At 43.5% G+C, this 15,242-nt stretch overlaps 1 protein-coding gene and 1 pseudogene across 6 annotated transcripts in view; one reads left to right on the top strand and one right to left on the bottom strand.

Annotated features, from left to right (window-relative positions):
* MIGA1 (mitoguardin 1) overlaps nucleotides 1-6,868 on the bottom strand; it is a 95,272-nt gene extending 88,404 nt beyond the window's left edge. Inside the window, exons 1-2 of one of the 6 annotated variants that reach the window (XM_021943205.2) lie at nucleotides 6,621-6,868; nucleotides 2,991-3,104 (exon numbers count right to left, since the gene is read on the bottom strand). In XM_021943205.2, the coding sequence (XP_021798897.2) occupies nucleotides 2,991-3,089 (99 nt within the window). In that variant the 5' untranslated portion in view covers nucleotides 3,090-3,104; nucleotides 6,621-6,868. Of the gene's footprint in view, nucleotides 1-2,990; nucleotides 3,105-3,202; nucleotides 3,227-6,262; nucleotides 6,384-6,620 lie in introns of those variants that run through there. The other 5 variants (XM_009211344.3, XM_009211336.3, XM_009211347.3 and 2 more) reach the window with 5 other exon arrangements.
* A 5,034-nt stretch (nucleotides 6,869-11,902) lies between these two features.
* LOC101013138 lies at nucleotides 11,903-13,104 on the top strand (annotated as a pseudogene).
* Nucleotides 13,105-15,242: the final 2,138 nt, after the last annotated feature.

Here is a 15,242-nt window from a genome sequence, read left to right as displayed (position 1 = left end):
TGGATGCCCAGGCAGAAGTTTGCTGCAGAGGTGGGCCCTCATGGAGAACCTCTGCTAGGGCAGTACAGAAGGGAAACATGGGGTTGGAGCCCCCACACAGAGTCCCTACTGGGGTACTGCCTAGTGGAGCTGTGAGAAGAGGGCCACCGTCCTCCAGACCCCAGAATGATAGATCCACCAACAGCTTGCACCATGCACCTGGAAAAGCCACAGACATTCAATGCCAGCCCATGAAAGCAGCCGGGAGGGAGGCTGTACCCTGCAAAGTCACAAGGGCAGAGCTGCCCACGACCATGGGAACCCACCTCTTGCATCAGCATGACCTGAATGGGAGACATGGAGTCAAAAGAGATCATTTTGGAGCTTTAATATTTGACTGCCCTGGCCAGGCGTGGTAGCTCATGCCCGTAATCCCAGCACTTTGGGAGGCCGCGGCGGGTGGATCACCTGAGGTCAGGAGTTCGAGACCAGACTGACCAACATGGAGAAACCCCATCTCTACTAAAAATACAAAACCAGCCAGGCGTTGTGGCGCATGCCTGTAATCCCAGCTACTCAGGAGGCTGAGGGAGGAGAATCGCTTGAACCTGTGAAGTGGAGGTTGCGGTGAGCCAAGATCATGCCATTGCACTCCAGCCTGGGCAACAAGAGCCAAACTCCATCTCAAATACATATATATATATTTGACTGCCCTGCTGGATTTCGAACTTGCATGGGGCCTGTAGCTCCTTTGTTTTGGCCAATTTCTCCCATTCGGAATGGCCATATTTACCCAATGCCCATACCCCGAAATTAGAAAGTAACTAATCTCCTTTTGATTTTACAGGCTTGTAAAATGGAAGGGACTTGCCTTGTCTCAGATGAGACTTTGGACTGTGGACTTTTGAGTTAATGCTGAAATGAGTCAAGACTTTGAGGGACTGTTGGGAAGGGATGATGAAATGTGAGGACATGAGATTTGGGAGGGGCCAGGAGCAGAATGATACGGTTTGGTTATGTCCCCACCCAAATCTCATCTTGAATTCCCACATGTTGTGGGAGGGACCCAGCGGGAGGTAATTGAATCATGGGGACAAGTCCTTCCCTTGCTGTTCTCATGATAATGAGTAAGGGTCACAATATCTGACAGTTTTAAAAATGGGAGTTTTTAATAATTAAAAAAAAAAAAATAGGAGTTTTTCTGCACAAGCTCTTGTCTGCTGCCATGTGAGATGTGACTTTCACCTTCCACCATGATTGTGAGACCTCTCCAGCCATGTGGAACTGTGAGTCCAATAAACCTCTTTCTTTTGTAAATTGTCTCAGGTATGTCTTTATCAGCAGCATGAAAATGGACTAATATAACCTCATACCCATTAGGATGGCTCCTATCAATGAAACAGAAAATAACAAGCATTGATGAGGATGTAGAAAAACTGTGCACTACTGGTAGAAACGTAAAGTGGTATAGCCACTTGAAAAACAGTATGGCAGTTCCTCAAAAAATTAAAAATAGGGCTGGGCGAACCAACTCACACCTATAATCCCAGTACTTTAGGAGGTCAAAGTGGGAGGATGATTTGAGGCCAGGAGTTCAAGACCAGCCTGGTCAACATGCTGAGACTCTGTCTCTTCAAAAAATTAAAAAATTGGTGGAGAGATGGTGGCACATGCCTGAAGTCGCAGCTACTTGAGAGGCTGAGGTGGGAGGATTGCTTGACCCCAGGAGTTTGAGACTGCAGTGAACTATGATCTTGCCACTGTACTCCAAAGCAAGACCCTGCCTCAAAAAAAAAAAAGAAAAAAAAATGTAATTAAAAGTAGAATTACTGTATGATCCAGCAATTTCACTTCACTCAAAAGAATTAAAAGCAGAATCTCAGGCTGGGCGCGGTGGCTCAAGCCTGTGATCCCAGCACTTTGGGAGGCCGAGACGGGCGGATCACGAGGTCAGGAGATGGAGACCATCCTGGCTAACACGGTGAAACCACGTCTCTACTAAAAAAAAAATACAAAAAAAATTTTGCCGGGCGAGGCGGCGGGCGTCTGTAGTCCCAGCTACTCGGGAGGCTGAGGCAGGAGAATGGCGTGAACCCGGGAGGCGGAGCTTGCAGTGAGCCGAGATCGTGCCACTGCACTCCAGCCTGGGCGACAGAGCGAGACTGTCTCAAAAAAAAAAAAAAAAAAAAAAGCAGGATCTCAAAGAGATATTTGTATATCCATCTTTATAGCAGCATTATTCACAATAGCAAAAACATGGAAGTAATCCAACGTCCATCAACAAACACACACATAAGTAAAATGTGGTATATCCACACAATGAAATATTATTCTACCTTAAAAAGAAAGGCAATGCTGACATATGCTGCAACATGGATGAACCCTGAGGACGTTATGCTAAGTAAAATAAGCTAGTCACAAGAAGATTCTGTAGGATTCTACTTGTGAGTTACCTAGTCAAATTCATACAGATAGAAAATAGAATGGTGGTGGGGAACGACGGGAAGGAGGTATAGTAAGATGTTGATAAACAGTTGTAGAGTCTGAGTTTGCAAGATGAAAAGAATTCTGGATATTGCTTGTACAACAATGTGAATGTACTTAAGGCTAATGAACTACACACTTAAAAATGATCAAAATGGTCAATTTTATGTTATTTGTACCTTACCACAATAAAATTAAAAGGATTGTTAATAGTGAGAACAGGCCTACTGGAATAACATAATTCACTGAAAGTAATAATAATGGACTATGTAAGTTTGCTTAAGACAGAAAAAAATTTTTAAGCCCTTTTTAAGAGTTATGATAACCAAAAATTAAAAAAAAACCATGAAATAACCAAATAGGTTTTAATAAATTTATACTGTAAATTCATACTGTAAAATAATTACTGTAATAAATATTTTGACTGTACTATATAGAAACCTCAAATAAAACTGAAATAATATAAACAAAATACGCTCTGAGCAATAAGCTTAATATTCAACTTCATGTTTGCTTCTTTTATTTACCTGGGAGAGAGAATAGTACCAAGTCAGAGGAAGATCAAACACTCTTAGGGCGGCTGTCCTCAATGAAAACTGTGATTCACTTACTGTTTCTTCTGACATGGCTCCTCTTCTAATCTTCATTAAATGAAACATAAAAACATATTAGCCACAAAGATTTCTGGTTACTTTACCAATGAAAGGTACAAACTGAAATTTTAATTCTATCAGCTTACTTTTGCAGTCAATTATTGATGACATTACACTTGAGGTAAAATTATATTTATTAATCACCAAACGCGTAAAAGAAAAAATAAGCTATCCTTCCTGTAGGAGATAGCATAAAAAATAATAATAAGTTAAAAAACAAAAAAGCTAGATTTAAACTTTGAGTCCAGGTAGCAAATTTTCCTTAGGAAACCGCAAGTTCTAGATTCTCTCTTTTCTGGTTACATAAAAATTTAACATCTTTTAGAGAGTAACTGAAAATATACTGCTTCCCATTCATTTGGTTTCCTTCATATAACTGTGGGGGTGAGAGCGGGTGGCAGGCAGTTTGCTGAATGGAATCCGGAACAGAAACCTGGGGTTCTGTGAACCTCTGAGTTCACTGACTGAACATCAGAACTCACGCATTTATTCTCCTGTTGTCTCATTTTAAAGATCTTCAAAGAAATGCCACATGCATGCTATATGATTTTGGTATAGTTTTAGTGCCTATTATTCCTCTTGAACAAAAAAAGAAAAGTCAGATGAGTACAGAGAAGTAGTTGTCGCACAAAGAGAAGTCATTAACTTTAACATTACATTAAGTGGTTCAGGATCTGGGTTTCAGAGCCAGAAATAATTTTATTATCACTGTACCCAGTTGAACACACACTAAACAAATTTACACGGTATTGATGTATAAACCAGTTTACAAGTTTATCTATTTATAATAAAGAAATACACTATCTAGTGACCAGAATACTTATATATTCTATCAAAACATACCATCCCTGAAATAAAAGACTATAGGAAGCTGAACTAATAAGTCAAAAATGTTGCCTGATGAGTGCAAAAATCAAGAGTCCTGAGGAATATTCCATTCAGGCCAAGAAAACACCTAAGCACTATCTCCAATGCACAAGAGAATGCGCTTCTCTAATAACCACAATGTTGATGTCTACCAAATCCATTATTTATTTTATTTGGGTAGTGTTGTATATTACATAACAGAATATAAAAATCACCAACAATCCCTCTATAAAAGTTAATTTGCGGCGGAGCACAGTGAGTGGCTCACGCCTGAGCTACTTTGGGAGTGATTTGGGAGGCCAAGGTGGGTGGATCGCTTGAGCTCATGAACCCAGGAGTTCAAGACCAGCCTGGGAAACATGGTGAAACCCTGTCTACACCAAAAAAAAAAAAAGTATTTGCTATACTTTTTTTAGGCTCTTCATTTCTGCATATATCTCTATGTTCTCTTTTTCTGTACTCCAATAGACTATCCCCTTCTGTTAATACCCACCTGTTTTCAGACAAGTGTCAAAACCACTGATTAAGTAGTGGCTTCCTTTAAAATCAAACACAGCGATACCTCTTAGGGTGGGTTACTACTACTGATGCGTCCCTTAATTCTTACTAGAGATACAGCAGTATAAATTTAATTCCCCCTACCAGTGTTCTAAGTACAACTTTTAGACTCAGTATAGTTTAACTGACATACATTTATTTCAGTCAACAACTTGTGATAGAGACATATGATTAAAAAGTACAGAGGAAACCACGAACAGCTAAGAAAGTGAAAAATGGTCCTCTGGAGAATAAAACAAGGGTATAGAGAAACCGGGCAAAGAATGACTGCTTTTCCTTATAAGTCTGTCTGTAATACTTGATTTTTAAAAATCTGCCTACACGTATTACTTTTTTAATATTACTACAGTAAAAAGGAAGTGGGGGGAAGCTCATTTATTCTTCTCCCTCCCTAAATATTAATACATTTTCTTTTGAGAAACATTTTTACTAATTAGAGTCTGGATCATTAAGCAATCTATGCTACTGCATTAAAAAAAATATATTGAGTAATTCACCCAAAGTAATTTTCCCTATAATAGAGCATTCCAAATTTTTAAGCAGAATAGAAAGAAAATAAAGCATATACTTTAATTGGTTGCAGAGATATTCTTAAAAGATTATGACAAACCTAGGCCGGGCGTGGTGGCTCACGCCTGTAATCCCAGCGTTTCGGGAGGCCGAGGCGCATCAGTTGAGGTCAAGGAGTTCGAGACCAGCCTGGCCAATATATCAAAACCCCGTCTCAACCACAAATACAAAAAAATTAGCCAGGCATGGTGCCGCGCCTGTAATCCCAGCTACTCGGTAGGCTGAGGTAGGAGAATTGCTAGAACCGTGAGGGCGGAGGTTGCAATGAGCAGAGATTGCACCATTGCACTCCAGCCTGGGTGACAGAGCAAGACAGCATCTCAAAAAAAAAAAAAAAAAAAAAAGATTACAACAAACCTCTATTTTTGCATTCTAACTACCTCATTCTTTTTCATTTAAAATTACTGAGGAAGTTGATTCCAAACCTAATCATTATTCATTGAAAAACTAAAAACAAACAAACAAAAAAACCAGTCATTTCAGTTGCTTCCAGAAATATAATAAAAATAAATATGAAGATAGTTTCATGATTATTCAAATTTATAGAAGGAATCTATAAAATATAACCAAAAATACTGTCCTATGTGATATTACTTGTTCCTCTACATTCCAACTACTGGGTAATTAAAAATAAATGTCATAAACAATTTGTTTCTTACACATCTTAAAATTCTATCCTACAACTTTGACTTTATAATACAACAGGAAGGAAAGTCTGAAATACCAAAAAGAAAATTGACGTGAAGCACAAATCTATATAACCTAACTCTGAGAAGACACTCTAAACAGAGAAAAATGTTTAGCTGCAATAACAACAACAATAAAACAACAATAATAAAAGTCTCAAAGTCCTGTGCAAAAACAAGCTGAGTCTTTCCTCCGGAAAACAGATATTTAACAACTTTACAGAAGGAAGAGACACCACAATACTCCCATCTAAATTTTTCTCTGAAAGCACCTGTAAAGCAGCGTAATCTTTCACAACCAAAAGCCACTCCCTGCTCAAAACCACCCGCATCCAAGCCGAACCTGAGACCTCACCAGCTGCCCCATCTCCAGCGCGCTCTCTCCCGACCCCACAGCAGCCCCTCGCGGAGCTCTCCTCTGCTGTCTTCCTTCTTCTTTACCAAGAGAACCAGAAAAGGGGATACCTTCAGCTCGGCCGTCCAGACCCTTCCTCGGGCTCAGACCGATGGCGAGCCCATCCCAATTCCGCGCTTCCTTTGCAGGCCTCCCTCTGGCGTGGGGACCCTCCTACTTTCTTATGCAAGTACTAACCAGGCCCAACCCTGCTTAGCTTCTGAGATGAGACGAGGTCGGGGGTGTTCAGGGTGGCACGGCCGTAGACCCTCTGGCTTTCCGCCGCTCCACCTGGCACTCGGAGAGCTAACGCCGGCGATGGAGTCCGTGCCACCCGTGCCCCGAGGCCTCTGCCCCAACTGCGTGGCCGCCCAACTCTCCACTTCCTCCCACCCGCCTATCCACCCCACCCCGCCCCTGGCCCTGTACCTGACGCTCCAGGCCAGGTACAGCCGTCCTGCCCACGCCTGCTTCCCAGCTGCAGCCTGGGGCTGAGCAGCAGCCAGACGGAGGGAAGGCGGAGTCCTTCCGGGGTCAGGAGTAGGAAGGTGGAGAGAAAGTGGAGGGGGCCTTCTGGGCTTTCTGCGTGAGGGGCTACGTGTGAAGCAGCTTCCGCCATTTTTGTTTAGGGTAGAGGCTCCTGCCTCGTCAGAAGGATGTAAAAACTAGATTGGAAGAATTGCATCCTTTTACAAACCGGTCAAAAACTAGTATTGTAGTTTGTAACCTGTCGGGGGATTTAAAACAGTTGTCAATCTGGTGAAAACTATGGAGCTTTTCCCCTGGAAAAAAAAATTCGTATACACATGCTCATTACTTTAAAGGAAAAAAAAAAATTACACATTTTCAAAACCCTGAAAACAATCCATGGATCTAAGATTAAGAACTTCTACCACAGGCCCTCAGCCCTCGAATGAGTGTTAAGAGGCATTCTAATCCTGTATAGAAGATGCAATTATTTTTGATTTCATGTCCTCTTTACCTTTTTTCTGTTTCCCACTGAATTAGGCAACCGAAGAATATTGAATGTAGCAATTTATTGGCAGAGTAGTCACCGCTCTCAGGTTCTGTCTAATACATAGTAAACTAATAGGGGGCCGGGTTAGGAAAAAGTAACAACAACAAAACCCAAGGTACGGTTTCTATGTTCAGTCTTCAGTCAAAACATTCCATCAGAACTGCAGATTTAGGCGGGGCACGGTGACTCAAGCCTGTAAACCTAGCACTTTGGGAGGCCGAGGTGGGTGGATCACGAGGTCAGGACATCGAGACCATCCTGGCTAACATGGTGAAACCCCGTCTCTACTAAAAATATCAAAACAAAATTAGCCAGGCGTGGTGGCAGGCGCCTGTAGTCCCAGCTACTCGGGAGGCTGAGGCGGGAGAATGGCGTGAACCCGGGAGGCGGAGCTTGCAGTGTGCCGAGATCATACCACTGCACTCCAGTCTGGGAGACAGAGTGAGACTGTGTCTCAAAAAAAAAAAAAAAAAAAAAAGAACTGCAGATTTTGGCGGGGCACGGTGGCTCACGCCTGTAATCCCAGCACTTTGGCAGGCCAAGGCAGGCGGATCACTTGAGGTCAGGAGTTCAAGACCAGCCTGGCCAACATGGGGAAACCCCATCTCTACTAAAACTACAAAAATTAGCCAGGCGCCCGCCTGTAATCCCAGCTACTCAGGAGGCTGAGGCAGGAAAATCGCTTGAACCCGGGAGGCGGAGGTTGCGTGAGCCCAGAGAGTGCTACTGCACTCCAGCCTGGGTGACTAGAGTGAGACTCTGTCTCAAAACAAAGCAAAAAAACAAAACAAAAAAACCCTGCAGATTTAAGAATTCTAGTTACTGAGCTTGTTTGTGGTAAAAAGCCAAAATAATTGTTTTCAAAATTCCCATTTAATCAAATGGAAAATAGAATAGTAGTACCAATTTATCATATTATTAGATTAATAATAACTATCCACAGACTGGGTTTTATGTGAAAATATTTGGCACTTATAAGGTAAATGGAGCTCTTCAGATTTGAAAAACCTGAAATTTGTAAGGCTATTTTCATTTATTTTCCCAATTTCCTCCTCTTTCCCATTTCCCACAACTTCCAAACATTCAGCCTAATGGGAAGAGCAGTACTGATGATGACTACCACTCAACACAATTTTCCTGAGGCCACATTATCTCCTTAATTCCACGATAAACATTATGAGAGAAATATTATTACGTGGTGAGTACAGATTTTATTCTTTAGCATGAGAACAAGATATGTCACATTTAGGCCAAGTGAGGTGGCTCGCATCTGTAATCCCAACACTTTCGGGGGCTGATGAGGGAGGATCCCTTGAGGTAAGAAGTTCGAGATTAGCCTGGGCAATAGCAAGACCCCCATTTCTACAAAATAATAAAAAATAAAATATATAAAACAGAAAGAAATATCACATTTAATTTATGTATATAAACCAAATGCAATTTGCTCTAAGCCTCCCTTCTTCTGGTTTGGCAGAGTACTGCACTCAATCTTAGCTATTATTGGATATATTAGTTAACATATTAGCTACAAGTAAAAGAAAACCAAACAAGTAGTGGTTTAAACCAGAAGGACAGGGGACTCAATGTCTTCTGATATTGGGGACAAGGAAAAAAAATTGGAGCCTGGATTAATTCTGAAGGCCCGTACCTCCCCCAGATAACCAAGCCATCGTGTAATGCTCAGTGAACCAGAGAATGGAGTTCATGGAATACGACCAGTTGTTTCTTCTGTACGAGCACTGCAATACATGCTACAGCAACCATTAATGAATTTAGGGGATCCTATCTGCATAATATCAAAACAAAACTGTGAAGTTAAACTGCCTGAGTTTGAATCCTTTCTTGACCACTTACTAGAGCCATTGTTAAAGGAAAAGAAACACAAAGCTATTTTTCTGTACTTTCGACACTTCTGACACCAAATGTGTGGAGGCTTTTCCCCACCAAACAAGTCTCCAATTATGTCTTATTATAAACTCCACTCTTTAATTTAGTATCTACCAACTGGGTGTTGTACAGTTAAATTCAATTCAATACTATGCACCAAACCCTTAAGGGCTCAGTCCTACAAGACTGCCCCCACTTCAGATGCCAATTGCAAATCCCAGGTTGTCACCTGTACATCTGACCAACCAGCTATAAATCAGGGATTCCCACAACCTTCTCCTCCCATCCCAAACCAGTTTATTGATTTATAACAGAAGATATTACAAAGGATACAGATGAACAACCAGATGAAGAGGTACATAAAACAAGATCTGGAAGGATCCTGAGTGCAGGAACTTCTGTCTACATGGAATCCCGTTTTGGGATATGGATGTGTTCACCAACTCAGAAGCTCTTAGAACCCCGTACTTCGGGGATTTCTATGGAGGCTTCATAATGTTGTTACCAGAAAGGGGTCCCAATCCAGACCCCAAGAGAGGGTGCTTGGATTTCGTGCAAGAAATAATTCAGAGCAAGTCCACAGTCCAAAGCAAAAGTAAATTTAAGACAGTAAAGCGGTGAATGTACACCTACTGTATAGACTGAGTAGGGCGTTCCCGAAAGGGAGAAGAGGAACACATCCACTGTAGGTACAATATTCATTTATCGAGGATTAAAAGCAGATCATGGGGAGATGTGCTCTGCTCCAACGGTTTGTGATAAAGGATTAATTTTCTTAATTATTATATTTTGCAAGAATTAATATTATTATCTTTAAAGCAAAATTAGGAATGCTTTTGCTCTCAAGGTATCAGGGACATCAGGACACTCCCAAGTCTGGATCTGTTTAGTAAACATTATCAATTTGTTCCCTTAACTGTAAACGTTTAGAAGCTGGAAATGCCTAACTTTCTGGAAATGTAGCCCAGCAAGTCCCAATCTCATTTTCCTAGCCCTCACTCAAAATGGAGTCGCTCTGGTTTGAACCCTCTGACAATGTAACCATAATTGATTATTAACTCAATCTTCAACTCCTCTCTCCTCCAAAGAGGATGGGCTGGGTATTGGGCCAAAATTTTTAAGCTTCTAATCATAGCTTGAATTTGCTGGTGACCAGCCTCTATCCTGAAGCTATCCAGGAGCCCAACAAGAATATCAGAAAAAAAGACACTCCTATCAACCAGGAAATTCCAAGAGATTTAGGAGCTCTGTATCAGGAACTGGCGACAGAGACCAAATCCATACTCTTTCTTTCTTTCTCTTTCTCTTCTCTTCTCTTCTCTTTTCTTTTCTTTTCTTTCTTTCTTTCTTTCTTCCTTTCTTTCTTTTGCTTGTTTTTTTGTTTTGTTTTGGTTTTTTTTGATACAGGATCTCACTCTATTGCCCAGGCTGCACTGCAGTGGTGCAATCATAGCTCACTGCAGCCTAGAACTCCTGGGCTCAAGTGATCTTCCCACTTCAGTCAGTCTTCTGAGTAGCCGGGACTACAGGCACTTGCCACCATGCCCAGTTAATTTTTTAAATTTTAGTAGAAACAATGTCTCCCTATGTTGCCGGGGCCTGTTCTCAAACTTCTGGGCTCAAGGGATCCTCCCACCTCAGCCTCCCAAAATGGTGGGATTATAGGTGTGAGACACCATGCCTGGCCCAAATATATATTTTTTATGTCACAGTGGTCTTAGGCAAGGTACTTACCCTTTTCATGTCTCAATTTCCTCCTGATGTGTTAGAAAGACAAATATAGGCCTGGCACTGTGGCTCACACCTGGAGGCCGAGATGGGCAGATCATTTGAGGTTAGGAGCTCGAGACCAGTCTGGTCAACATGGTGAAAACCCATCTCTACTAAAAATACAAAATTAGCCAAATGCTGTGGTGTGTGCCTGTAATCCCAGCTAGTTGGGAGGCTAAGGTAGGAGAATCGCTTGAATCCAGGAGGCAGAAGTTGCAGTGAACCGAGATCACACCGCTGCACTCCAGCCTAGGCGACAGAGCAAGACTCTGTCTCAAAAAAGAAAAAGAAAAAGAAAGACAAATATAGTAATGCTTATAAAGAACTAAGAATCTTACGGAATTTTTTTTTTTTTTTTTTTTTTTTTGGAGACGGAGCCTCGTTCTGTCACCCAGGGTGGAGTGCAGTGGTGCAATCTTGGCTCACTGCAACCTCCGCCTCCAAGGTTCAGTTCAAGCAATTCTCCTGCCTCAGCCTCCCGAGTAGCTGGGACTACAGGCGCACATCGCCATGCCCAGCTAATTTTTTGTATTTTAGTAGAGACGGGGTTTCACTGTGTTGCCCAGGCTGTTCTCAAACTCCTGAACTCAGGCAATCCGCCTGCCTTGGCCTCCCAAAGTGCTAGGATTACAGGTGTGAGCCACCACACTCAGCTCTTAAGGAAATTTTTAACTTCAGTACTTGGACTTCCACAGGACCCAAAGAGGCAACTCTATTTCAGTATAGTTGGTTTGCTTTGTAATCCCATGTATTTGTTTTATGCACATAGAAGCATTACTTTGAAAAGGCGGTCCCAGGCCAGGCACGGTGGCTCAAGCCTGTAATCCCAGCACTTTGGGAGGCCGAGACGGGTGGATCACGAGGTCAGGAGATCGAGACCATCCTGGCGAACACGGTGAAACCCCGTCTCTACTAAAAAAATACAAAAAACTAGCCGGGCGAGGTGGCGGGCGCCTGTAGTCCCAGCTACTCGGGAGGCTGAGGCAGGAGAATGGCGTGAACCCGGGAGGCGGAGCTTGCAGTGAGCTGAGATCTGGCCACTGCACTCCAGCCTGGGTGACAGAGCGAGACTCTGTCTCAAAAAAAAAAAAAAAGAAAAGAAAAGGCGGTCCCAGACTCTACCAGAAAGCCAAGAGGTCCATAAAAAAAATTTTTAAAAAAGGTTAAGAAAGTCGAACAAACCGCTAAGACCATGTCCACCCCACGAGCACAGAGCTCCACTGCCTGTCCACATCTGTGTGATGGTGGGCATGGGTCAAAAGGACTCCTATGAGGGTGACGAGGCCCAGAGCAAGGGCGCTATCCTGACCCTGAAGTATCTCATCGAGCACAGCATTGTCACCAACTGAGATGACATGGAGAAGATCTGGCACCACAACTTCTACAACGAGCTGTGTATGGCTCCAAGGAGCACCTATAGTGCTGACCGAGGTCCCCCTGAACTCCAAGGCCAATCACGAGAAGATGACCCAGATCATGTTTGAGACCTTCAACACCCCAGCCATGTACATGGCCATCCAGGCCGTGCTGTCCTTGTACCCCTCTGGCACATCGTGATGGACTCCAACGAGGGAGTCACCCACACTGTGCCCATCTACAAGGGGTAGGCCCTCCTCCAGGCCACCCTGTTTCTGGACCTGGCCAACCGGGACCTGACTGATTACCTCATGAAAATCCTCATGGAGCACCACTGCAGGTTCACCACCACCACCGAGTGGGAAATCGTGCGTGGCATCAAAGAGAAGCTGGGCTACGTCACCCTGGACTTGGATCAGGAGATGGCCACAGTGGCCTCCAGCTCCTCCCTGGAGAAGAGCTACAAGCTGCCCAACAGCCACGTCATCACCATTGGCAAGGAGCGGTTCCACTGCCCTAAGGTGCTCTTCCAGTCTTCCTTCCTGGGCATGGAATCCTGTGGCATCCACAAAACTACCTTCAACTCCACCATGAAGTGTGACGTGGACATCCTCAAAGACCTCTATGCCTACACAGTGCTGTCTGGTGGCACCACCATGTACCCTGGCATTGCTGACAGGATGCAGAAGGAGATCACCACCCTGTTGCCCAGCACGATGGAGATCAAGATCATTGCTCCTCCCCAGTGCAAATTACTCCATGTGGATGAGTGGCTCCATCTTGGCCTCACTGTCCGCCTTCCAGCAGATGTGGATCAGCAAGCAGGAATACAATTTGTCCAGTCCCTCCGGCCCCTCCATTGTCCACCACAAATGCTTCTAGGTGAAATTTTACTTAGTTGCGTTACACCCTTTCTTGACAAAACCTAACTTGCACAGAAAACAAGAAGAGATTGGCATGGCTTTGTTTTGGGGCGGGGGCGGGGGGGTGGCTTGATTCAGGATTTCAAAACTGTAGCAGTGAAGGTGAGAGCAGTTGGTTGGAGCGAGCATCCCCCAAAGTTCTACAATGTGGCTGAGGACTTTGATTGTACATTGTTCTTTTTTTTAATAGTCATTCCAAATATCATGAGATGCATTGTTAATAGTCATTCCAAATATCGTGAGATGCAAGGAAGTCCCTTGCCCTCCTAAAAGCCACCCCACTTCTTTCTAAGGAGAATGTCCCAGTCCTCTCCTGAGTCCACACAGGGGAGGTAATAGCATTGTTATTGTGTAAATTACGTAATGCAAACGTTTTTTTCTTTTTCTTTTTCTTTTTTTTTTGAGACGGAGCCTCGCTCTGTCGCACAGACTGGAGCGCAGTGGCGCGATCTCGGCTCACTACAAGCTCCGCGTGCCGGGCTCAAGCTCCGCCTCCCGGGTTCAAGCTCCACCTCCTGGGTTCACGGCATTCTCCTGCCTCAGCCTCCCAAGTGGCTGGGACTGCAGACGCCCGCCACCACGCCTGGCTAATTTTGTTTTTGTGTTTTTCGTAGAGACGACGTTTCACCATGCCATGTTAGCCAGGATGATCTCTGTCTCCTGACCTCGTGATCTGCCCGCGTCTGCCTCCCAAACTGCTTGGATTACAGGCGTAAGCCACCATGCCCTGCCTCAAATTTTTTTAAATCTTTGCCTTAATACTTTTCTATTTTGTTTTGTTTTGAATGATCAGTCTTCTTGGCCCCCCTTTTTTGTCCCCCAACTTGAGATGTTTGAAGGCTTTTGGTCTCCCTGGGAGTGGGTGGAGGCAGCCAGGGCTTACCTGTATACTGACGTGAGACCAGTTGAATAAAAGTGCACACCTTAAAAAAAAAAAAAAGAACATAGAACAATCATGGCACATATTTCTAAGATATATGGCATATTAAATGAGACTCCTCAGTGGGTCTTTTAACAGAGGCTCCAAAGCTGAGAAAAATAAATGTGAAGTACCCTGAACATTCTAAAAACGAGGATGCCAGACCATCCCCACAGGACATGCTGGAAGAATGTGAAGCCCATTTAGCAATTCTCAGTTCTCACACACCTCCCAGGAATGATATGTCAGGATTGATGAAAGAAGATTGGGAAAAAAAAAAGAAAAAAGAAAAAAAAAAAAGAAAGAAGATTGGAGAATAAACATGCCTAGAAGGACCAGGCTTGGTGGCTCATGCCTGTAATCCCATCACTTTGGGAGGCTGAGGCGGGTGGATCACTTTGAGCCCAGGAGTTCAAGACCAGCTTGGGCAACATGATGAAAACCAGTCTCTATAAAAATGCAAAAACTAGTTGGGTGTGGTGGGGCACACCTGTAATGTCAGCTACTCGGGAGGTTGTGGTGGGAGGATGACATGGGAGGCTGATGGCTTGAGCCCAGGAGATGGAGGTTGCAGTGATACAAGATCGTACTACTGTACTCCAGCCTGGGTGACAGAGCCAGACCCTGTCTCAAAAAAAAAAGCCTAGGAGACGGTTTTCTGGAGTCCTGGAGTGCTGTGCATTTTTGTTCCCCATCCCCCAAGAGTGGGAAGAAGAGACTGCTTATCCCACACTTTCTCCACCGCAAGCCAAGTAAAGGAACTTTAAGAAATTCAGATGAGTTGACTCTGTGCCCTGGAATTTATGTCGCCTGGAAAAGTCTAAAAGCAATAGACTATCTAGAGAAGCCTTTGATGGCAGAACAGAGAGAGGGGCCTACAACAGAAGGGGCCTGTACTTGCAACTTTGCAAGAAAAATTTTCCTGTGGACCATATGAGTGTCACAGAATGTAGCCAGGCTTGAATTATCTTAGAAGGTTGTATCTTCAAACCAGGTTTAAATTGACCATCTAAATGGTCAGCCACAGGTTTTTTTTTGTCCAGGGTTGGAGAATGAAACAATAAGAGGTCCCCAACGAAGTCATTGAGGAACACACGAAAGGGACAAGAAAAGAGCCAGCATTTAGGAGTGAGCCACATGCAGAAGGTACCAAAGTCAGACTTATTTTTATCTATTTT

Source organism: Papio anubis, chromosome 1, assembly GCF_008728515.1.
Source record: "Papio anubis isolate 15944 chromosome 1, Panubis1.0, whole genome shotgun sequence".
NCBI lineage: Eukaryota > Metazoa > Chordata > Mammalia > Primates > Cercopithecidae > Papio > Papio anubis.
This window is presented reverse-complemented; position numbering and strand designations above follow the sequence as displayed.